At 38.2% G+C, this 20,965-nt stretch overlaps 8 protein-coding genes across 10 annotated transcripts; 4 read left to right on the top strand and 4 right to left on the bottom strand.

Moving 5' to 3' along the window:
- The first annotated feature begins 235 nt into the window (after positions 1-235).
- On the top strand, positions 236-2,653 carry LOC130690610 (LIM and senescent cell antigen-like-containing domain protein 1). Of its 2 annotated transcripts, none has more exons than XM_059495843.1 (8): positions 236-392; positions 913-1,017; positions 1,087-1,199; positions 1,271-1,463; positions 1,527-1,668; positions 1,729-1,845; positions 1,910-2,051; positions 2,115-2,614. In XM_059495843.1, the coding sequence occupies exons 1-8, from the start codon at positions 382-384 to the stop codon at positions 2,318-2,320; spliced, it is 1,029 nt and encodes a 342-aa protein (XP_059351826.1). In that variant the 5' UTR covers positions 236-381; the 3' UTR covers positions 2,321-2,614. The 2 variants fall into 2 exon arrangements, with proteins under 2 accessions (XP_059351826.1, XP_057369619.1); XM_057513636.2 differs by lacking the exon at positions 236-392 and adding an exon at positions 498-834 and having other exon boundaries at positions 2,115-2,653.
- A 272-nt stretch (positions 2,654-2,925) lies between these two features.
- On the bottom strand, positions 2,926-5,547 carry LOC130690541 (CDK5 and ABL1 enzyme substrate 2-like). Of its 2 annotated transcripts, none has more exons than XM_059495840.1 (10): positions 5,128-5,547; positions 4,873-5,059; positions 4,616-4,812; positions 4,421-4,544; positions 4,008-4,346; positions 3,838-3,944; positions 3,694-3,773; positions 3,498-3,628; positions 3,280-3,421; positions 2,926-3,220 (listed from the first exon to the last, which is right to left on the bottom strand). In XM_059495840.1, exons 1-9 carry the CDS (start codon positions 5,508-5,510, stop codon positions 3,281-3,283), a joined length of 1,689 nt encoding a protein of 562 aa, XP_059351823.1. In that variant the 5' UTR covers positions 5,511-5,547; the 3' UTR covers positions 2,926-3,220; position 3,280. The 2 variants fall into 2 exon arrangements, with proteins under 2 accessions (XP_059351823.1, XP_057369535.1); XM_057513552.2 differs by having other exon boundaries at positions 3,285-3,421.
- A 484-nt stretch (positions 5,548-6,031) lies between these two features.
- LOC130690608 (sulfhydryl oxidase 1-like) lies at positions 6,032-8,955 on the top strand. The gene is made up of 5 exons (XM_057513634.2): positions 6,032-6,244; positions 6,328-6,474; positions 6,546-6,801; positions 7,234-8,176; positions 8,285-8,955. Exons 1-5 carry the CDS (start codon positions 6,133-6,135, stop codon positions 8,669-8,671), a joined length of 1,845 nt encoding a protein of 614 aa, XP_057369617.1. The 5' UTR covers positions 6,032-6,132; the 3' UTR covers positions 8,672-8,955.
- A 786-nt stretch (positions 8,956-9,741) lies between these two features.
- Positions 9,742-12,504, top strand: LOC130690547 (solute carrier family 41 member 1-like). The gene is made up of 10 exons (XM_057513560.2): positions 9,742-10,081; positions 10,144-10,511; positions 10,588-10,767; positions 10,840-10,984; positions 11,055-11,111; positions 11,171-11,260; positions 11,320-11,479; positions 11,545-11,809; positions 11,875-11,985; positions 12,107-12,504. The coding sequence occupies exons 2-10, from the start codon at positions 10,170-10,172 to the stop codon at positions 12,290-12,292; spliced, it is 1,536 nt and encodes a 511-aa protein (XP_057369543.1). The 5' UTR covers positions 9,742-10,081; positions 10,144-10,169; the 3' UTR covers positions 12,293-12,504.
- LOC130690570 (SAP30-binding protein-like) lies at positions 12,431-13,714 on the bottom strand. The gene is made up of 4 exons (XM_059495845.1): positions 13,691-13,714; positions 13,346-13,581; positions 12,910-13,286; positions 12,431-12,842 (listed from the first exon to the last, which is right to left on the bottom strand). The coding sequence occupies exons 2-4, from the start codon at positions 13,575-13,577 to the stop codon at positions 12,540-12,542; spliced, it is 912 nt and encodes a 303-aa protein (XP_059351828.1). The 5' UTR covers positions 13,578-13,581; positions 13,691-13,714; the 3' UTR covers positions 12,431-12,539.
- A 356-nt stretch (positions 13,715-14,070) lies between these two features.
- On the top strand, positions 14,071-14,811 carry LOC130690600 (eukaryotic translation initiation factor eIF1). The gene is made up of 3 exons (XM_057513627.2): positions 14,071-14,296; positions 14,434-14,591; positions 14,652-14,811. The coding sequence occupies exons 1-3, from the start codon at positions 14,269-14,271 to the stop codon at positions 14,796-14,798; spliced, it is 333 nt and encodes a 110-aa protein (XP_057369610.1). The 5' UTR covers positions 14,071-14,268; the 3' UTR covers positions 14,799-14,811.
- A 443-nt stretch (positions 14,812-15,254) lies between these two features.
- LOC130690586 (coiled-coil domain-containing protein 103-like) lies at positions 15,255-16,356 on the bottom strand. The gene is made up of 2 exons (XM_057513613.2): positions 16,041-16,356; positions 15,255-15,962 (listed from the first exon to the last, which is right to left on the bottom strand). The coding sequence occupies exons 1-2, from the start codon at positions 16,181-16,183 to the stop codon at positions 15,389-15,391; spliced, it is 717 nt and encodes a 238-aa protein (XP_057369596.1). The 5' UTR covers positions 16,184-16,356; the 3' UTR covers positions 15,255-15,388.
- A 205-nt stretch (positions 16,357-16,561) lies between these two features.
- Positions 16,562-18,284, bottom strand: LOC130690580 (syntaxin-7-like). The gene is made up of 7 exons (XM_057513607.2): positions 17,998-18,284; positions 17,846-17,915; positions 17,699-17,792; positions 17,535-17,639; positions 17,283-17,468; positions 17,066-17,221; positions 16,562-16,998 (listed from the first exon to the last, which is right to left on the bottom strand). The coding sequence occupies exons 1-7, from the start codon at positions 18,104-18,106 to the stop codon at positions 16,906-16,908; spliced, it is 813 nt and encodes a 270-aa protein (XP_057369590.1). The 5' UTR covers positions 18,107-18,284; the 3' UTR covers positions 16,562-16,905.
- Positions 18,285-20,965: the final 2,681 nt, after the last annotated feature.

The raw sequence follows: 20,965 nt of genomic DNA, 5'->3' as shown, positions 1-20,965 counted from the left end.
GAAACGAAGATCTGATGTGAATTCCTTCAAAAGCTTATTCAGCATATTTTCGTAATTTGTCCAAAGTCAATTGGAATTTGGATATACAATGAACAATAAAATCTAAGCAGTTGAAAGGAAGATAGATAATATCTGTTGTAAGTAAAAATGTTAAGTTGTTGCGAATTTCGTTTTTGCATTTCCTTGAGCAGTTTCCCGCATTTTATCTTGCATGATGCTATTCTCCTTTCACTATTTTAGCACCCAACTTATTGCCTTGTATGGTATCTCGCGTGAGATCGGGTGTGGTGCTGTGTTGCTCATAATAGATACCCGATTTCGTCCACAGGACTGGACTTAGGGTGCATATAGTGACTCTCTTGATTGTGTTTGCATTTCCAAATGCCGCCTGGGTAAGATTGAGATAAGATAAATACAAATAGGATTAGTTAGATTGATAAGATACTATTGCATTTGATAATTCAGTATCTGTACCAAACAGCCTATAAATGGTATAAATGTCAATCATCAAACATTAAAAATTTTAGTTCCTCATATTATGGCCGAAAAATCTAATTTCATTACTTTAAAACCTGTTGAAAGCAGTAGCCTCTATCTCAGAAGAATGGAGGAAAAGACAAAACAAGGTGTAGATACCAGTGATGTAGATGAGCTGGAAGAATTATTGCTAAACATAAATTCTTACATTATGAGAAAAGCAAATGAAAATGAACTGCTTACAAAAGTTCCACATTTACTAAACTTAGTTGGTTTCCATGATGATAGGACAAATACCGATGTTAATCTTGTTCCTAAACTCCCTGCTAGAAATGTTAAACCTAATGTCATTGTTAGGTATAGTTTATACTAATGGTTTAAGTAAAACAGAAAATATTTCAAGTTTTGAATAACTGAAAACATCTTGATTTGTAGCGAAATGTACAAGAACACTAGATGTGTGCGGTGTGATGATGGATTTGAACCACATGAAAAAATTGTCAACACAAATGGAGAGCTGTGGCATCCTCAATGCTTTGTGTATGTATTGTATATCATACCTCTATTTAATGCATTTATAATTGCTCATGCTGATAAATTATTGTAAAGTTGTGCCCAGTGCTTTCGATCATTTCCCGAAGGCATTTTTTATGAATTTGAGGGACGCAAGTATTGTGAGCATGATTTTCAAATGCTTTTCGCCCCATGTTGCGGTCGATGCGGTAAGATTGTTTTTTTTATTTTCCCATTTCATTTGGAAATGGCTAAACATAGATTTAAAAAAACCGATCAGGCGAGTTCATCATCGGTCGCGTGATCAAGGCAATGAATGCTAACTGGCATCCAAAGTGCTTCCTTTGCGAGATGTGTAATAAAGAACTAGCCGATCTTGGTTTTATCCGTTATCAGAACAAGGCACTGTGCCACGATTGTAACGCTCGGGCTAAGGCCGCTAGTTTAGGAAAGCACGTCTGCCATAAGTGCCAGTAGGTGCTACATTATTATTCTTCTTTTTTTTTTCGCCTCCGAAACTAATGACTTAATTCTAGCTCTATGATTGATGATCGCCCACTGCGCTTCCGTGGTGAAGTCTACCATCCATATCACTTCAACTGCTCTTCCTGCGGAATCGAGCTCAATGCAGACGCCCGTGAAGTAAAAAGCAGACCTGGGTTCACAGCAAATGAAATGGTATCCACATTCTTCGCTTAATCACATAAAAAATTTTCTGACGTTACATAAAACACACAGAACGAGTTATACTGCCTAAGATGTCATGACAAAATGGGAATCCCGATTTGTGGAGCTTGTCGTCGCCCAATCGAGGAACGCGTGGTCACCGCTCTTGGGAAACATTTCCACGTTGAGGTATGTGCTCGCCATATTATCTTTGAAATTCTTAGCCACTAAACTAAATGGCGTGCTTATATAGCATTTCGTCTGTGCTAAGTGCGAGAAGCCGTTCTTGGGTAACCGACACTACGAGAAGAAGGGTTTAGCTTATTGCGAGACCCACTATCACCAGCTTTTTGGCAATCTTTGCTTCGTTTGCAACCAAGTTATTGGAGGAGATGGTAAGGCATTTCAGTATTTTTGCAGCCTAAGACTTTTCATGTTCAACTACCTTTTTCTTTTAGTTTTTACCGCACTGAATAAAGCCTGGTGTGTCCACCATTTTGCCTGCTCGGTTTGTGATACAAAAATGTCACAAAAAACAAAATTCTACGAATTTGACTTGAAACCAACTTGTAAAAAATGTTTTGATAAATTTCCTGCAGAACTTCGAAAGCGACTGAAAAAAGCGTATGAAGCTAATCCGAAGAAAAATTCTGCTGCCAATTAAAAAGAAAACGGTAACAAATCGGCATAATTGCTTCAGTTTTAGTTTCCATGTTGATATCTTTACTCTTTGTAAATTTAGAACTATGGATTTGCTGATTATTTTATAATTTCCTTCATTTACTAGGTGCCTTGCTTTTATCATATCCATTTTAAGATCATAACATTTTTCAAATTACAAATTAAGCGATTAAACGGCCATTGAGCATTAGCTCTTCATTTATTATTGTTTAATTTTTACTAGATTCTTCGTGATTCTGTTTCGTTTTTTTCTCGCTTACTTTTCTAAGCTACAGTCACATTCTAAATAAAGTTTCAATTAAAACAACGTAAAAAGAAACACTGTACAACTTCCTTGTGCCCCTATTCTATTTTTATTATTATGTCATTATAATAAACTAATCTTTACTGAATTTCTTAGATAATCGTGAAATTAGTTATATACTAATTTTTTCTTCTCTTCCCAAAAATCATTGGAAACAAGATTAAGAAATCGATAGACGACAGAATTGCCTTAAACAATGTCTATCGCTTCAGCTACTTCCACCAGTTTTTCAGCTGTTGATGACTCATCGTCGAAGTTACTGAACTCAAAAGAACTGACATTAATTCTGGAGTTGCCACCTTCTATTTGAGAATACCATTTCATACTGGTTGAAATAAGACTACAGTTAGAAAAGTAGGTAGTTACATTTAAGTTATAACGTAAATTGTATGATACATGTGTTGGATAGCAAAACGATCAATGATTTTATAGCGGCAGGGCCGCATTGCGCTTGCCCAGCTGTAATGAGATCATACTATTCACACCAGAAATTTTGCCTGTTGCACACTCAAGATTTTAAAATCCTAAGGGTTACAGAAGGAAAAACTTTTGTCGTTAGAAGTAATTTCAGGTGTTTAACTGGAAAGTAAAAAGGAAAAAAAAATTAGAATAGATTTTAATCTCTAATAAAGGGATACATTACGAGTCATATAAAAGCCGCTGATAATGTGAAAAAATTTCCCAAGTTGGTGAGTGTAAGCTGAACTCCAGAGCAACAAGTACTGCGAATTCTGATGCAAACAATTCTCGCCTGCTGATGCGAAAGTTGTTCTGAATTTCCTACAAACAAAAGGGGGCTCAGCGTTTTTACTTAACAATCTACTGAACTGATGAATTTTTAAAAGTAATAACTTACCTCAATAAGTGTTTTTAGTGAATCTCCTTTCACATCATTCATTTTTGCCGACAATAGAAGCGTAGCACCAGCACACAGCTTGCGATTTCCCTTATGCACAAGTCCACGTAAAATAAGTTTTTCAAAAAACACTAAAAATTTAACATAGTAACATTTATTAATGTGTAAATTTTATTCTTTTGAATGTACTGCAAACCATATGATTGGGCAACTGTAAGAAGATCAGTTCCTGTTCCACTATCCTGTTTTGCCACTTTTCGCATTTCTCGTTTAAGGCTAATATTAAGAGAGTTAGATATTAATGCTCCCATAATTGTAATAATGAAGAAACAAACAGAACCTTCTAATTTTACTCAAAGTTAGATGAATATGAGGAAATTTTTCGCGAAATTTGTCGTTCAGTTCTTTTTTAAGATCAGATGGTTTTACGTAATCGATAACCGATGTCTATGTTGATATAATGTAAAAAGTTATTATTCTAACTTGTCATAATTTTCGAACATGACTTACCATGTATGACGAAAAGGTGAGTAGTGCTATTCTTGTACTATGTTTACCGGCGATTAATTCGGGGTCATCCAAAAGACTGGGATGATATCCGAAATGCCCAAGATTTGAAAACGTCTGAGGACCCAATTCTTCATTGTCAATCTTCATGTTTTCCACTATTTGAAGTGGTGAGGATGGCCGGATGTGATGTGGGCGATCATGAGATCGGAATATAGTTGAGACTTTACTTGCACGGTCATTTTCATAGTGATTAACTTCTGAGATATGAAGTCTTCGAGGGGTAATAAGTTCACGACCAGCGTTCCCCGACGGTACCAACATCTGACAATATGATACTACCTTGGCATTCAAAGTTCGTTAGGAAAGTAAAATTGTTTTTTTTATTTTTAAACATGTTGTGAATAAGAACTTACTTGTCCGTCCCCCGGTTTAGCCAAACCAAGTAAATGGTACAGATCTGGGTAATCTGTTGACGATACTGGCCGCGTACTTGAAGACGGATGTCGGCGACGTCCACTATCACTTCGAAACTCTCCTCTATAGGTATGGCGAACCGTTAGACTCATAGCTAAATCATAGACGGAATACGGTAAAATCAACATTTTAACCTCGAGAGCTTGCTGATACGCGAAAACGGTAAAGTTGAAAAAAGAACAACTGGCGAGCAATTGCATGTAACCAGAACTAGTCTCTGATCAGTCATTTGGTTTGACCAGTCATAAGCTGATGTTAAGAACCTTACTTCTTTCTCCTTTGCACCTGATCCTGTTGGTGAGTATGAACTCTCTGAAGTGTTGCTAGAGATCTACAGGAAATAAAAGAATTAATTTTAGTAGGAGAATCAACACATTTTTACCAAGTACACCTTTCTGCTACGTGTAGAATTAGGAAAAAGATAGCTTGCTGTAGGAAACTCAAAAAAATCAACTGAAGCCTTTTCAGAGTGTGGTACTAATGAAGTTGTTCCAGGAATGCTGGATGCATGACAAATATTAGCATTTGATGAAGTTGCTCCTTTTTGAGCCTTGAACATACTGTTTCCCGTTGGTGATCTTTAATGGATTCATTATGTTTTAAAAACTATATTATCAAAACCTTACAAATAGATAAAGTCAATTACCTATCTCTGATAGAAACTGCTGAATTTTCCATCTTTATCAAAGCATTTTCATCCATTTGAGTTTTTTCTTCCTTCATCACTGATGCACTGTGTTTCACATCAGCATTTGTTGTTTGATTGTTACAGACATTTCCTTGTACCATAACTGTACACAATAATTCAGTCTTCTGGTGGTCATTAAAGGATAAACTAGCTTGGCTAGATTTTTTAGATACTTTTTTAGTGTTCCCTTCATTTTCAAGTGAATCACTTTGCAGGGTAAGTTTTGAAGAGGGGGCAAATTTTGAATCTTCAACAGAACCATCAAGTGATATATTTGACAGAAAATTCAGCGCAGCTAACCGCCGCCTAGAATGCTTTTGTCTGTAAAAAAAAGTAGCCATTGTTTTATGTGAAGAAACAATGGTTGTGACAAACGAAACGACACATAAACAAAAACACTTGTATTGGATACACTAGTTTCTCGATACCGATCCTTGTATACATCGGCTAATGTTTAGAATCGATTACTGTATTTTCCTTGGTATATCGTCAGTACGTAAGATCTTCATCTAAGGAAAATACGCATTAGGCGCGGACGAAATCAGTTTCCCGGCTTTTCGAACCAACCAACCCGATCTCAGATGGCAGGCCGGTATTTCCCGATATTTACGTTCTGGAGCGCCAGTATCCTTACGTACTGTACCTGGTTTCAAGCTTTTTCCCTATACTGAAGAGGTGAAACAAAGTGATGCCATCATTGTGCATTTGAACAATTATTTCAGAGGCATAGAAAAAACTTGGAAGTTAGAACTCATGATACTGAATTATTTCTGGTTCTATAACTTTGATGAAATTTTTTACACGGTCTGGCAACGTCAATGAACGCACTGTCAGCTAGTTGGTTGACGTGTCGGACGTTTCTGTTTGTTTACATCTCTAGGATATCTTATTAAAAAAACAAGAAAGACATTAAAATAGGGATTCCCATCCTTAATTTAGTAAATGTCATGTAGATGATCTAAAATGTGTGAACAGTTGATGAAATTATTGTTTATAACCATGGGGTTCCAGTTCTTCATGAACCCGCTTGTCGGTGCCATTCCGCTAAGCAATTCTGTGCTTTATAAAGATTCAGGTGCCAATTATCTACATGGAATTTTGAATATCTACATATGAAAAAGCTAAATTTTGTTTTTATTCTATTTTTAAATTTTGTAGATCCTATTGTTCAAATGAATGTTGCCAACTTCCAATCAACTATTGTTGCCACCAGCAATGCTTGGTTAGTTGAATTTTATAGTAGTTGGTGCGGACATTGTATAGATTTTGCCCCTGCATTTATCCAGCTTGCCAATGATGTAAAAGGTATTGAAGACTGAATTTTTTCATACCTTCATTAATAATTTTTATTGACATTGCTGTTTCTTTTAATAAAGGCTGGGAGAAGGTGATTACTGTGGGAGCAGTAGACTGCGCCAAGGATGAAAATATTCCTTTATGCAGAGATTATGAAATTATGGGCTATCCAACCCTCAAATTCTTCCCTGCCTTTACTGACATCACTCAACTGGGTGTCATAAGAACAGGTGGTAAAAAAGTAGATGCCATTCGTATCAGCATGATTGACTACATTGAACAACAATTTATGGAAAAAAAAGCTCCTCCTCATTGGCCACTACTAGGCCCACTCCAGTAAGTATGAACATATAGAACAGTTAATTGGGAGAAATGGTATCGTCGTGAAACAATACTTTGCCCAAAATTTGGTGTCCTGATATTTGATCGCTTTACTGCATGTGGCATATCTTTCGGTGTAACATGCGATGTTTCTGCATTTTAAAACACAGCAAAAAAAAAAAAAAATAAGAAAAGAGAATTCAACCCTGCAGAATTTGTTTTAGACAAGGAGTAAAAAGATGGGAAAAGAAATTAGAATGTTTATGTAGTTCATCACACAGTACGCTTTGGAAACTACATGTATTGCGGCTATTCTTTTCATTTCCGCGGTCTTTTAATGGTGATAGATAAACTCTAATGCTGCTCTTTGCTAAACTATTTTATCAAGATAATTTAAATGGGAGATTTCCAAACTAATTGATATTTTATATTGTGTATTCATTCTAGGAACGAAACGATCGACGATTTATGGAGTCACTACAACAATAATGAAATTATTCTTCTCTTTGAAGCGGCGAACAATACCAAATACTGGTCAAGGGAAGCAATCATGGATGCTCATCAGCATGCTCCACATTATCCGCCCATTCGCCGAGTGAATGCGATGCGTCAAGATTTGATCACGAAGTACAACGTCCGAAGCTTACCAGCTTTTGTTTTTCTGGAACGTACGGGTAAATCTGAAGTCTACCAAGTCCAGCCTGACCGAGAATACATGAAGAAGATTATGCAGAAATTTTTTTATTCTGAGAATGAAGGGTCCGTTGTTATTCCCAAGTCAGCCCATACCACTCGGGAACCGCATGTCGTACATGAAGATGTAAAAGCTGCCAAAGACTTAGTTTATATGGCTGATTTAGAAGGGGCGCTGCTGTACGCATTTGGACATGAAGTCAGTATTCATAAGCTAATTGCTGGCAAAGAGCTTATTGCACTTAAAAAGCTTGTCGACGTACTTGATCGGTATTTTCCTGGTCGTGCTGCAATGAAAGAAACTATCCACACCCTTGGACGAAACCTGGAAAAATATAAGAAACAAATTCGCGGAGAAGAATTTGCCGAATTATGGCGCAATGCACTTAATGGTAGAGAAACAAATCAAGAATGGGTCGGATGTCGAGGAAGCCGACCGAATTTTCGAGGATATCCATGCGGTTTATGGACCACATTTCATACTCTGACTGTCAGCTATGCGTTGAAGCATCCAGATAATTCTGAAGTTAACCCGGCTCTTGTACTGCAAGCGATGAAGGGTTTCATCAAATACTTTTTTGGATGTGCCCATTGTTCTAATCATTTCATCGACATGGCCGAGGATGAACTAAATTCAATTGAATCAGTAAAATCACCGAGGCAAGCTGTTCTTTGGTTGTGGGCGGCCCATAACAAGGTAGATTTGATTTTAAATTTACCTAGTTAGTATCAAAATGAATTTTTATCCAAGTACTTTATATTCTAATGATGTGACTTTTTCGGCATCTCGCTTTTCTGTGAGTAGGTTAACCGAAGAATCGCCAGCGATGCCAGTGAAGACCCAAAAGCACCCAAAATTCAATTTCCTGCATCCCAAAACTGCCCTGGATGTCGAGTAGACGGTGTCGAGAGGGAAGAGGCTGTCTATGACTACCTGGTCAAGCTCTATAGTTCCGAAAACATCAGTTCTACTGGCCTACTTGTACAAATATCTCCCGCAAGGTCGGGTAGCTCTAGGATCCAATCTATCCCTTTGGGCACCCTAACATTCACCAGTTACGACATAAGCCTTTGCGCCGCAATTTATCTGGTCTCTTCGCTTATATTAATGTTTGTTCTTTGCCGCATCCTGGTCAAAAAGCGTCGCAATGTTCGTAAACAGGTTTACGATGTTTGCGGCAAGCTCATGTGAGTATTCTTCGTAGAAGTTTGATATCCTGACAAATGCTATTGTCAATTTTATTGAAAGTGGTAATCAATACAATGCGTGCCCGTGATTAAGTATATGATAGCTAAATCAAACCATTTCCATATTTGTTGCTCCATTGAATGTTTGAGCTCCGTATATGGGCAAGTTTATGTAATGTCATTTTTGGGCTTCCTGAAGTGTATTGTGTATTTTTTCTTCAACATCGTATATTTTATCATAAGTACATTTTTCACAGTGCATAACTGAATATAACCAGCGATAAATAATGTATTGTTACGGCATAAAACTTCTGTTGGATTAGGGAAAAAAATTCATCTGAGAAATTTTTCTCTTTTTCCTGAAAACGGTGAAACTGCCACTGTTAAGTGGTGATATGCAATTGGTAACTGGTAGGGCTCGGCCCCGCGACGATCGGGCACGATTTTGGCCGACCCGCGCGGGGTTTTTTTAAAAAAGGAAAAACCGCTGCGGTTCGGTTTGCCGTTTTTTTCAAACAGGTTGAACCGCGGTTTGAGGTTGTACCCGCAGTTTGTACCCGCGGTTTTGCACGGTTTGCACCGCGGTTTTACGGTTTGCATAGAACAATACATCAGTAACAGACTTTATCGCTAGATGGCGCAAGGTCGACCAATTTTTGACCGCGATGCCTACAAGTCTGATCGGAAATTTGATTTATAACAAGTTGCTGACCGCCATTACGCTCACAACAATTAGTACAATTACTTGATTTGGAATTTCAACAAAATTAAAAAAAGAAATTTAACGGCGGTTCAAACCGGTTTAGCCCAGTTGCAAACCGAAAACCAAACCGCGGTCAAAAATGGCTAAACCGACCCGACGGTTTGGCGATTATTAAATGAAAAACCGCGGTTTCCTCCGATCAAAGACGATCGGGGCCGAGCCCTAGTAACTGGTAGGGATTTGTAATGTGTTAGGGCAAACGAACCGAAATTGTGAACGCACCTCTAGACGTTGTCTGCTATATTTGCCACGTTTGCTGGGAAACCAACAGCTGTATGTGTCGTTCACTTCGTGACGTTCGTAATCTCGTTTTAACTGTTCGCTTCTGTCAGTTGTTTGTCGTGAAATATCAGGAATGCTACCTGTTGATACAGAAATACATCTGCAACATTTCCTGGAATCTTAGATGTGTTTGATATAACGGGTTTGTGTTACAGCAGTAACTTTTCAGCAGTTGTTTTAGTGTTTGTTTACACCACACTCTGTCACGCAATGTAATTGTCTTCTGACTGTCGCCATCCTTTCGTTTTGCCTCTGTTTTGTTGAAGTTTTTTGTCTACTTTTTGCAAATCATTATTTATCACCAGTATAGTAATGTACCTGAGAATTGTGATTTCAAAAGTCAGAAAATCCGTCATGGGTTCTGTATGTGTATGTATTTCATAGCTAGGTTTTTTTTTTTTTAATTTTAACTGGAATTCATTTTATCTTAGGTTGACCATTTGAAGGCTTAGTCAGCATGAGTTCACTCCCTAATGTTCATTCTGAAACTGCAAACAATCTTAGAAAAAGAATTAAAAGAAATAAGATGGGTCCTCAGACAGAGGAAGAGAATTGTGAAGTCATTGAGATGACAGAGCCAATGCTGGTGCCTGAGAGCAATAAAGATGATGATTGGGGAAATAGTGAAGAAAGTGAATGTGAAGTTATGCTGAAGACATCAATTCCAAATTTGGTCAATAATTATAGTGGGGAAGAGAATGTAGAAGGCTTCTGGCCCCTTGCATTCCAAATATTTTTCCCATTCCTTATTGCCGGATTAGGTATGGTAGGAGCTGGAATTGTTCTGGACATTGTTCAGGTAAATTTTGTGGTGTTAAAAATTTTCAATTAACACATTTATTAACACTTTGTGAAATTTGGTTTATCACCTTTAGCACTGGAATGTATTTCAAGTGGTGACAGAGCTCTTCATTTTGGTACCTGCTTTATTAGGACTTAAAGGAAATCTTGAAATGACCTTAGCTTCAAGGCTATCAACTCAAGCGAATCTCGGACTAATGGATTCAGTGGATCAGCGTTGGAGTCTTATTAAAAGCAATTTAGCTCTCATCCAAGTATGTGTCTTATTTTGAAATTCCTATGGACATCTCGGGAAAAAAGACGTTGTGTTCATATTTTTTCAACAGTGTCAGGCAATAGTCGTAGGTTTTCTGGCCTCGATAGCTGCAGTGATAATGGGTTGGATTCCTGAGGGTAGCTTTGACATATACCATGCACTGCTAATTAGCGCAAGTGCCGTGTTAACAGCTTCCTTTGCAAGTTTTGTTCTCGGTGAGTGTATTTATATTAATCATTTTTTAATATTTCAGCTTGAAAAATTATGCTCTTCCAATTCTTTTAGGTATCATTATGGTGGTTGTGATAATTATTTCTCATCGGTTCAAGATTAATCCTGACAGTAGGAAGTAGATTTTTTACTTAGATGTTTATTAGTTTTAATGTTTTTCATCTAAACAGATGTGGCGACTCCTATTGCGGCCTCTTTGGGTGACTTGACTACTTTGGGACTTTTGGCAACAATTTCTACCTTGCTTTTCAATGCAATCAGTGAGTTTATGATATAAGTTTCGCATCTGAATTTGACAATAAGACCTGTCCTTTTTCAGCAAATGTAGAGGCTGGGCTTTGGTGGATATCTCCTTGTATTCTTTGTGCCTTTATCGCATTGCTTCCATGGCTAGTATGTGTCTCCTCTTCCAACACATTGACCAAAGAAGTCCTGTACTCCGGATGGTCTCCTGTTCTAGCAGCTATGGCAATCAGCAGGTTAATATGAAGAAACGTGCAAAGACTTGCTTAACCAGTTCTAATTCCTTTTTTTTTTTTTACAGCATGGGGGGTGTAATATTAGACTGCACGGTTAAGGCTTACAAAGGGATCGCCGTCTTCCAGCCTGTTATTAATGGTGTAGGAGGCAATTTGGTAGCTGTTCAAGCGAGCAAGTTATCAACTTGGCTACATCAGCGTGGGCGAATTGAGGAAGCGTCCATCAATGGCATGGGCGATGGCAACAAAACCTTTTTTTGCGTCAGTCCTATATCCACGTTCTGCACGGGTGGTCCTCACGCGAAAACAGCTCGAGTTCTTCTGTTACTGGTAAGTTGAAATTCAAAAAATATCAATTTAAAAAGACGAAGTACCGTCATTATGTCATACACTAGGTACTTCCTGGGCACATAATCTTCACCCTTGCGATATATTATCTACAAGCAGGGCATACTAGCCTTACTCCGGTGTTTTTCGTGATATACATGTTTTCCGCTTTTCTTCAAGTAAGTTGAAATATTTTCCGATGATCTTCTTTCGTCCCAGTACTTGATTGCAATCTTTTTTCATTATTTCTTTCCTATCTTTATATACACGTATGTATTTTTTAATCTGTATTTTCATTAGGTGTTACTCTTGCTGTATATTGGCCATGTAATGATTTTATGGATGTGGAGCCGTTCCATCGATCCAGACAACTCTGCGATACCTTATTTAACTGCATTGGGTGATCTGTTGGGAACGGCCTTTCTAGCAATGGCTTTTCATATTCTGTATCTAATTGGTGATAAGGACGCCGATGTCGGTGACTAAGTACGCACGAATTATTGAATGTATTAAGTATTATTTCTCCACTGACCCCAAAAAATTCTGTATTATATCGTGAAAAAAAAAATATGCATACTTACTATTCGATTCTTTGTTGCCCTTTTTTCTGTTGGATTCTATACGTTAGTCTATGAAACAAGATTGTATTTGTGATTAAACATTGAGAAATAGACAAATACGGGATCACGGTACAGAAAGTGAAGAATTCCTCACTTTATTCAATTTCCTATTATTAAACTTGTTTTGCTTTTTTAGGTAATGTTCCAAAAGCAGGAATAGCCATTTTTGTACCGGTAGCCACCGACGTCAGATTAGCACTTTGGCTCATTGGCACTGTTTGATCCCACTTGGATTTCCTCTTTTTTTCTTCATCAGTACCACTGGTACTCGTCTTCTTTGCAGCCGTACCTGAAACAAATTCAACTTTGGTCCTTTCTCGTCGCTCTTTTTCTCGTTTCTCCATCTCCTCTCGTTGGATTTTAGAAAGATTTTCGTAATATGATTCTTCTCCCCATTGGTACGGATCATATAGTGCCTGAAAAACAAAACACATTTGTTAGTTCAGGTTGCCATTTGATTAACAATTTATATAAAAGACAAACAGGTGGGTAATTGGTTCCTATTTCTTCTATTTCCAAGTGGTCTATCAGCTTTTCATAGATGCTGGGGTTTCGAAAATGCTTTCTTTGTTGAATTTGGAAATTCAAAGATGACACATTTTTCTGCACCATGCTCTCATATTGTCTGGTTATTTTCTCCTGTAGATCAGGTGGGCACTTTCCAGTTGGCTCCGGAGGAAGCAGTTCTTCACCAGGTAACAGTTTGATTGGTTCTGTGGTAGGGCTTACAGGTCTGCTGGATCTCACAACAGGGAATTCTACTCTGCTATTACTATCTTCTTCCCCATCATCTTCATCTGACATAGCCTCATCGTTGTTGTATGACACCAAACGTGCAGCAACTCTTCGAATTTCAGCAGCTACATTGATAACTTGATGATTCATGATTATTTTAAAGCAAGTATGCCATGATACTTACCACTTATGCTGCTCCCTGATTGTGGTGTGTTGGTCCCAGATTTGTTACTCTCTGGAGTAGCTATTGATGTCGCAGCATTGGTTGCAATAGGTTCTTTTCCCATTTCAATGTTACCATCTGAGGTGAGAGATGATGATCTCCTTTTCCTATCCGAACGTTCATCGTCTTCACCTTCCGAGTCGGTGTATGTAGCCGTCAATGATTGCAGGACTGAGACAGCTGATTTTGACATTGCACTACAAAAAAAATATTGAATTATCACGCGAAATTAAGAATACCTCTAGCATTTTGCACCTGACAAAACTGCAAGGGGACGAACTGAAACGATAAGGACAAAATGTTTACCAAATAATACGATACTTCCTAAATCGTTATTGTCGACACTAAAAAATGTTGTTTGTTGTTATTTGACAACGTTGCCATTGTTCTTATATAATGCAATAAGTTTTCATAGTGAAATAATTTCAGAACAATATTAAGCGAACTATGTAGGTTTAAATTAGCCATAATATTTGAAACAACCAAAACACGAAGCTTTTCATTTTCTTTTCGTTTGCAAGTCAGTGTGAAGATTAGAGATATTGATTGACTTCATGTTTTTCAACGTCGGTACTACGATTAAAAATAGGAATAATTACATTTACGTAATATCATTGCACAATAGAAATTACGAAATTTTTGTGGCCGACGACCGTACCTTCCATAATGTATCTCGAACAAGCTTCGACTTGACCTCACTCCTTCGCTATCAGTCGCTTGTAGCAGTTGACGGCAACAGCGCTAAAGCTAATTCTCCCATACCGTTAACGTTTCGTCGCTGGTGCAGTAACTTGCTTGTTTCTTGTTTCGCCATTCCCGAAACTTACTAATTTTCAGCCACATATTTCTGTTGCCCACAGGCAGAAGAAACTTACAAACTTCGCATGTCCTTCCAAAACTTGAAAACTTTCGGTGAGTATTTAAATGTTGGCAAGGTCACTTGTAGTGGAATTCGCTTCCATAGCAATTGTAACCCAACAATATGGCTGACGCGTCTGCTAACTCTTGACAATCAATTGAAGAAATAGCTAAACAAGTAACCATTGTAGATCCCTTCGCCGACGCCGATAAGGGTCCGGGAGAAGCAGTACAGGATGGTCTAGTTCACATCCGTATTCAGCAGCGTAATGGTCGTAAAACCTTGACTACTATTCAAGGACTTTCTGCTGAGTATGATTTAAAGAAAATTGTTCGTCATTGCAAAAAGGTATGTGAACAGCTCAAATTAATTCATGAGAGAGTACTTGATAACTTTCTTTAAAATTAGGAATTTGCTTGCAACGGAACTGTAGTTGAACACCCAGAGTATGGTGAGGTTCTCCAACTACAGGGAGATCAACGAGAAAACATCTGTCAATGGTTGACAAAGACTGGGTTGGCCAAGCCAGAACAGCTCAAAGTTCACGGTTTTTAAAAGTGTTGAGTGGAAGACACCCAAAATTCATCATGTCCCGTGCAAACTACCCCACCATGCCAGTTTTCAAGATGAGAAGAAAACAGCAACTGATGCTTGTGAAAAATCCAGTTTCTCAGATACATTTTGTCCTATTTTAATTTCTGGATAAATATTTGTGTGGCCAAGGTGTTTGTCAATAAAAGCAAAAATCTTTTCCTTTTTTCCTTTTTTTTTTTTTTTGTATTTTATTATATTTAGCAGGCTGTAAGAAATAGTAGTAGTATAATTGGCATTGGTGGACAACCAATGATAAACAAGTATGTAAAAAGCAAACTCATTCAAACTGATAGTAAGTGCTAGACCACCAGGGTGGATCTAAAAATGTGACACGGAAATAACTGAATTGAAATCAACACTTATTAACAACAACCAGATTTACTGCTCTATGGAATTGTGTGGTGAGTAAATTCTCGGGACTTCCTGGTGATTAGAAGAAAGATTTTTCTAGATACTTTTGAGCATGAGAAATATTTTGGCTTTCTCTTTGCAAACATCTTTGGAAATCAGCAGTTAAAGGAACAAGCCTACCCAAGGGGCAGGCCATTCTTTTATAGTTTCACTAAAAATCTTTTGCCTAGTTCTTGAATAGTCCATTCAGTAATCCCTGCTTCTGCAAGATCTTGTTCTCTTTGAACAAGACTAGACAGGAGCTTATGGATCAGTTGTTGGCAAATTGCTCTTTCAGAGGCATTGAGAAAATGCACGATTAGGTTAAATCTCTTAATTTTTGTCAAAGCCTCCATAAGCTTGATCACTGCTACTACATCTGTTATGGGATTGTTAAAGCATAAGAGAGCTTCAAAGATTTCTCCCAGCAGAGCTGTTGGCATGTCAATCGTAAATATGTTATTCAAACCTGTAGGACCTATTTTGTACAAAATTAGAAGTCTGGACTTTTTGTCTGATTGTTGCCAGGAATTCAAAAATTGAGCAGAAATTGGCAGTTGGTTAAGGCCAAAGTTATTTGCTGGGATCAACATTGATTTCCTGGCTTCACTCGATTCCAGTTCTTGGCTTTTCTTTGCCAGGGCTATATTGTTCCATATTCTTCCCTTCTGGGTTTTGCTATAGGGATGTGAGCTGCTTGCAATTGGTTTTAGATGAGCTCCATGCACAATGTCTCTGGGTGGTTCAATAGAAGAACTTTAAGATTGGCTATATTAATGTGCCATTTAGCTGTAAATTCAGTAAAAAATTCACCTGAATTCATCATATGAAACTCTTTGGGAGATGGCTCTCAGTTTTGCATCATTTTCCACTTGATTTCGAGCATCACTTTCAAGAGCAGAAATAAGATCTTTCTCCAGTTGAGCAAAACTAACAGGAATTGAATCTGAATCCATGGTTTGCCGATCGTTGTACTTTTCGTCGGGTTTTCTGTAGGGGTGTAAGCAGGGCTGTAGACTTAATGCCACTATTTTTATTTTAGACGATCAATATTGTAATCTGGATACGATTATTGATGAAACAACTTAGACACTGGACTAGCGTTTGGCCTTTCACTAGTGACCTACATTGTGAGTTTCCAACACCCCAAATTATGATATTTTTCTTCTCAAACTTGGTCAGCGCCTCGTTTATTTTATTTTATTTTTTTTTGGTAATTTCGGGAATTGATTCCCTGATAACCAATGTCCGCCGTAAATTAAGTTTAATAAGATCCTTATGAAGTTTTGTTCTATTGCACGACAAAGGAATAAAAATAACCACATGGGAAGATATACAGGTATGAGTCTGTTTATTTCAGCGGGTTCTATATTTTACGTTAAATTTAGAGGCAACAGTTCTACCAAACCACGCATCTACTAGTAGTTCGCAGGGACTCTACGAGCAATAATACGTTTGCAGGAACTTCACGAAAATAACATCAATAGCTTTTGTCGCCCTTTTTTAATCAGATTTATAATACATTTATCCAGGATTAGATGTAGATGAGCTGATTTCCGACGTATGACTGGGAAAAGAAAGTATAGCATTTTGGAATGACGAGAGCCACCCGTAATGTATAAATGATTGTAATATTGATCCGGGAAATGAAATAAAGAGTAATGTGAAGTTGCTTGAATCAACGCGACTGCCAGATGATTATACCGATAATAATGATCGCCACAACAGCCGCTATAATAGCTATGAAACATTTTCTTCGCCGTATTTTTGTCTAAAAAACAAAACAGACAATATTTTTTAATGTTTTTTCTTTTAAAATGACATCTTAGATAGATTACTTGGTATGAAGCAGCAGTGGACAATTGGTTGGTGCCTTCTTCCACACGCATTTGGGCTGTTTCCACATTAGCTTCAATACTATCAACCATTTCTCCTTGTTCATGAACCATGGTAGCTAATTCTTTGAAGATGGTGTTGACGTCAACGATATCGGACTGTATAAAAAACGATAACAATGAAAATAATGCAACTAATCATTTGAATTCTAAATTATACCTCTAACTGGCGAATGGCTCTTTCGCGTTCCACAAGCGCTTGAACATCGACCTCTTCTTCTTGCATTTGCATCTGGCGTTGCTGTGATGACTGAAAAGATTGCGATTGAGTCTCATCAAGGACAACTAAGGCTTCCTTTGAACTATCAGGAGGGCTGAGAACCGACGCAGTACGGACTCGTTTGACCTGATCAAATAAATTGTGCAATAGGTATTGAAACTAATTCTTTACATTAATTTTATTTCAATGTACCTCATCTTTTTCTCGTTGAGCAGCTTCACGCTGCAGGCTCTGAAAGCTGTTAAGGGCAGCTGTAAAGTCATTTAGAAGCCTTTCTCGTTGAAGTTTCAATACTCTCTAGTGTTAAAAGTTATATTTTTTTATAAAGATTGAATAATATGTAATAATATAAATGCCTGCTCTGTTGATTGTAAGGAAATAGCGCCCAAATCTTTCAATGATTTGCTAGTGTCTTTGGCCAACTGCCCAGTATAGTGTTGAATCTGATGTCTGAATAGGTATGTATAAGTAATTTCTTTATTAGTAAAAATATTTTTGCTTACAATTGGTTTCTAAGTTGTTGGTTGTCAGCTGGAGTACCCAGTTGAACAACTATCCGTTGCATAGATGATGCTGAGGAGAGTTGAAAAATGGAAACAAAAACTGTTAAACAAACCTTTCTTTTTACACACCAGGAATTGTAGGTAGTATTTACCATTCTGAGAAATTTTTTGAATGTTTGTTCCAATTTGTTGAGACAATTTTGAGAAATCGCCTTCACGGCCGGCTTGGTAGGACGACGTGCCAAAATTACTATTAGCCATTTCCACACACGCAGCGAGAACACTTTTTTAGAAGTATCACTAGTAGAAACAATATCCGCTTTTGGTATTCTCGCCAAATACGGTAATCAATCAAATATACGGTAATGAAGAAGGTAGATGACTAATCTTTTCTGTTTGCAAATGACTTTGACAGATCAGCTGTTCAATTATCATTTCATTCGTACAACTCAGTATAGATGGCGTGCAACTTTTAAATTTGTGATTTTGTTCTGTAATGACATTAAAGTAGTTTGCATGGCTCGCATGAAGTTGGTTCAAGTGGAGGACTTTGACGAAATGTAACCAAAATATCAACTCTGTAAAGGAAACCACTTCGCATGTCTTACTCTACTCGTTATAGATTGTTTTTGGCAACTTTCTGTCTTCGTTAGTTCACTGTTTTGGTTTATTATGACGTTTTGCCTCATCACAGAATTGGTTCTTCGTTGCTAAAATAGTTATATGTATTTAGTATTGGCCTGCGGAAAAATTGACCGAGATGTAACGATGCCAGCCTTATGGTAAACGACGAACATCAGCCCTCCCAGCTAGAATTTGATTTTCAAAGAGGGATACATGCTGCACGACAGCTTTAACGGCCATAACGGATACTGCGTTCTGCTGCTCCTCGCTTGGACAAATGGGTAAAAAAGAAACAATTTTAATGTTGATCTGTTCAAAAATTTACTTTACTTACGTATGCCTTGTACACGGCCCTTCAAATAACTAAGTAAAATTAATGTATTCTTTGGTAAATCTTATCGCCATCTGTGATACGTAATGAGAAATGAGTCACGTCGAAAAATTCCAAAGAGAACCACCAACCGAGTTCTTATGACGACGTGGATTATTGCCTTACTTGGGAGAAAACTGCTGAAAGCAGACGTTGCATGAGTAATTCATCACGAAGTCTCAATCACGACTCGACTAAAGCTGAGACTCGTTATCACTGGAATTTTCTTTGAAACGGAAGAAAAGGGATGGCAGGGTAGAGAGAAATAATCGCATGAATTTAACATTTTTTTTAGGTGTCCATCTTTAAACGGCTGCTGAGTTTCTGTACACGCACAGACGCTCAAAAAAGAGATTGTATTCATGTTCCACTCGATTGCGCTACAGGAATTGGTTCACACGCACTGCAGACAGGTACTCCGACGCAAACATTACGTACAACATTATGTTATAATAAACAAGTTGGAAGACTGGGAAGAAATCCCAGGAATTTATCTGAGTTCTGACCATTTTGAATGGTGACAAATTCATGGTTTGATGGGTAATCAGAGATTGTTTCTATGTAAGCTACGCAGAGGCGGGCATGTTTTCTGACCAAATTGCTCCACAGTGTGTTCATTTTTTCGAAAGGATCAGCACTGGTCTGCTGCTTATTGATTTCGGCAAAACCTCCTTCGTAGAAGAATGAGCCCCACCTTTTATAAGAAGTCAGGCCATCGATTGGTGGACCCTTTTGCGGATGGCTTTCTGCTGCTAGTTCCTCCACCATTGCCACAACATCCAAGCGACTGATATCGGCGGCTAGGACGTCCTGTATGAGATGGTCCCCAAAGTAGAGAAATTTCGGATGATCTACGCCACAGCACCAAGACATGGAAGATTTCAATTGAGTCCAGTTGCCTCGCAGGTAAATCGTCTTTGAATTGGCTGGTAATACTTCGTCCAGTTGGATTTCTTCGTCTTCAACACCTGATGAATTCGTGTAATTCCATCGCTGAAACGGTCTCTGCCCGCTAAAGAATCCAGGTTTCTTGCTAGCGCAAACGATGTAATCGAAATAGTTGCGCCACTCAGTTCCTAGGCAATAACTGGCCACCCACTGGACATACTCCGGATCAGATCCGCTGATGAGAAAAGTCACCTTTTCTTTTTTCAACTCTGTCAACCATTTTTTGAGTCGTTCTCCACACGGCTGCAAATATAATTCCGGATGACGTTTAATTTTAGGGTAATAGCCTCCAGTGTTCAACTTCAAATTATCCCTTCCATAAAATAATGAGAGTTGAAATTGAATTTACATTATTAAAAGCAGAATACCTGCTAAACATTTCCACCAGCCCACAGAGGACGTCGCGCCAGAAGGTATACTTCTCTAGAGGTTTATTACCGTTGGCGTAGTCGAGTAGGTCTACGATGCGGGCACACACGAGGGCCGCTGGTAGATCGAAGTAATCTTTGAATGGCCGATACTTTCGATGAAGTGGTCCTTCAGTAGCTTCGATAGGATCAGCTGCCATTTGCCTGAGAAATTCATTGGAACGGAGCGGACCGTAATGGCTGGTTATTTCGGCGGCTGTCATTGGCTTTGTCCCATGACTTGCTCGTAGGACTTGGCCCTTGGCTGACAACTTGACAAAGTTGCCCAAATCAACATCCATAACGAGACCTTTGTGCAAGAAATCACCATCTTCCGCCAGAGGTCTCCGAAGACGAACATCGTATCCTTTTTGCTCGATCAAATACTTTGCCAAAGCTTGATATTCCTGCAATGAATCAATTATCAAATAAACACTAGAAAATTCACGGCTATTGCATACCATTTCGAAAACTGCTCCGAGTCTGTAACGACACAAGGTATGGTCCTGTAAAACAAGCCAATCAATCTCTTGTTGGCAACAATTTGAATTGGAATGATTATTAATGTTTGTACCATGTCAAAACCGACGCAGTCGTAGTGGCGCAATCGAAAAATCGATCGGCCTACAGTCGCCATTTTTGTTTTTTTGTTGTATGCGTAGGACGTTGAATTGTTGATGTCAACCTGCTGCTGCCCTGATCCACTTGTTTATCTGTACTGACTTTCTTCGTCTCCGTTCTTATATTCATGTATGATGTTAATGTGGAAGA

Source organism: Daphnia carinata, chromosome 6, assembly GCF_022539665.2.
Source record: "Daphnia carinata strain CSIRO-1 chromosome 6, CSIRO_AGI_Dcar_HiC_V3, whole genome shotgun sequence".
Taxonomy (NCBI): Eukaryota; Metazoa; Arthropoda; class Branchiopoda; order Diplostraca; family Daphniidae; genus Daphnia; species Daphnia carinata.
Note: the sequence above shows the minus strand (reverse complement) of the source record. Positions and strands in the feature narration are given on the sequence as shown.

Coding starts and splice junctions, on each gene's coding strand:
- LOC130690610 (XM_057513636.2), top strand. CDS start 539: ATGGCCGAAAAATCTAATTTCATTACTTTAAAACCTGTTGAAAGCAGT. Junction 1,018..1,086: donor TGGCATCCTCAATGCTTTGT/GTATGTATTGTA, acceptor ATTATTGTAAAG/TTGTGCCCAGTGCTTTCGAT. Junction 1,200..1,270: donor CCCATGTTGCGGTCGATGCG/GTAAGATTGTTT, acceptor AAAACCGATCAG/GCGAGTTCATCATCGGTCGC.
- LOC130690541 (XM_059495840.1), bottom strand. CDS start 5,510: ATGGCTACTTTTTTTTACAGACAAAAGCATTCTAGGCGGCGGTTAGCT. Junction 4,545..4,615: donor CGTATCAGCAAGCTCTCGAG/GTTAAAATGTTG, acceptor CCATACCTATAG/AGGAGAGTTTCGAAGTGATA. Junction 3,422..3,497: donor CACTAAAAACACTTATTGAG/GTAAGTTATTAC, acceptor TTTTGTTTGTAG/GAAATTCAGAACAACTTTCG.
- LOC130690608 (XM_057513634.2), top strand. CDS start 6,133: ATGTGTGAACAGTTGATGAAATTATTGTTTATAACCATGGGGTTCCAG. Junction 6,802..7,233: donor CCACTACTAGGCCCACTCCA/GTAAGTATGAAC, acceptor TATTCATTCTAG/GAACGAAACGATCGACGATT. Junction 8,177..8,284: donor TGTGGGCGGCCCATAACAAG/GTAGATTTGATT, acceptor TTCTGTGAGTAG/GTTAACCGAAGAATCGCCAG.
- LOC130690547 (XM_057513560.2), top strand. CDS start 10,170: ATGAGTTCACTCCCTAATGTTCATTCTGAAACTGCAAACAATCTTAGA. Junction 10,512..10,587: donor TTGTTCTGGACATTGTTCAG/GTAAATTTTGTG, acceptor TATCACCTTTAG/CACTGGAATGTATTTCAAGT. Junction 10,768..10,839: donor GCAATTTAGCTCTCATCCAA/GTATGTGTCTTA, acceptor TTTTTTCAACAG/TGTCAGGCAATAGTCGTAGG.
- LOC130690570 (XM_059495845.1), bottom strand. CDS start 13,577: ATGTCAAAATCAGCTGTCTCAGTCCTGCAATCATTGACGGCTACATAC. Junction 13,287..13,345: donor ATCAGGGAGCAGCATAAGTG/GTAAGTATCATG, acceptor TTATCAATGTAG/CTGCTGAAATTCGAAGAGTT. Junction 12,843..12,909: donor TAGGAACCAATTACCCACCT/GTTTGTCTTTTA, acceptor TTTGTTTTTCAG/GCACTATATGATCCGTACCA.
- LOC130690600 (XM_057513627.2), top strand. CDS start 14,269: ATGTCCTTCCAAAACTTGAAAACTTTCG. Junction 14,297..14,433: donor CCAAAACTTGAAAACTTTCG/GTGAGTATTTAA, acceptor TAACCATTGTAG/ATCCCTTCGCCGACGCCGAT. Junction 14,592..14,651: donor TTGTTCGTCATTGCAAAAAG/GTATGTGAACAG, acceptor CTTTAAAATTAG/GAATTTGCTTGCAACGGAAC.
- LOC130690586 (XM_057513613.2), bottom strand. CDS start 16,183: ATGGATTCAGATTCAATTCCTGTTAGTTTTGCTCAACTGGAGAAAGAT. Junction 15,963..16,040: donor GTTTCATATGATGAATTCAG/GTGAATTTTTTA, acceptor TGAACCACCCAG/AGACATTGTGCATGGAGCTC.
- LOC130690580 (XM_057513607.2), bottom strand. CDS start 18,106: ATGGCTAATAGTAATTTTGGCACGTCGTCCTACCAAGCCGGCCGTGAA. Junction 17,640..17,698: donor CCTTACAATCAACAGAGCAG/GCATTTATATTA, acceptor TTTTAACACTAG/AGAGTATTGAAACTTCAACG. Junction 17,469..17,534: donor CTCAACGAGAAAAAGATGAG/GTACATTGAAAT, acceptor TTATTTGATCAG/GTCAAACGAGTCCGTACTGC.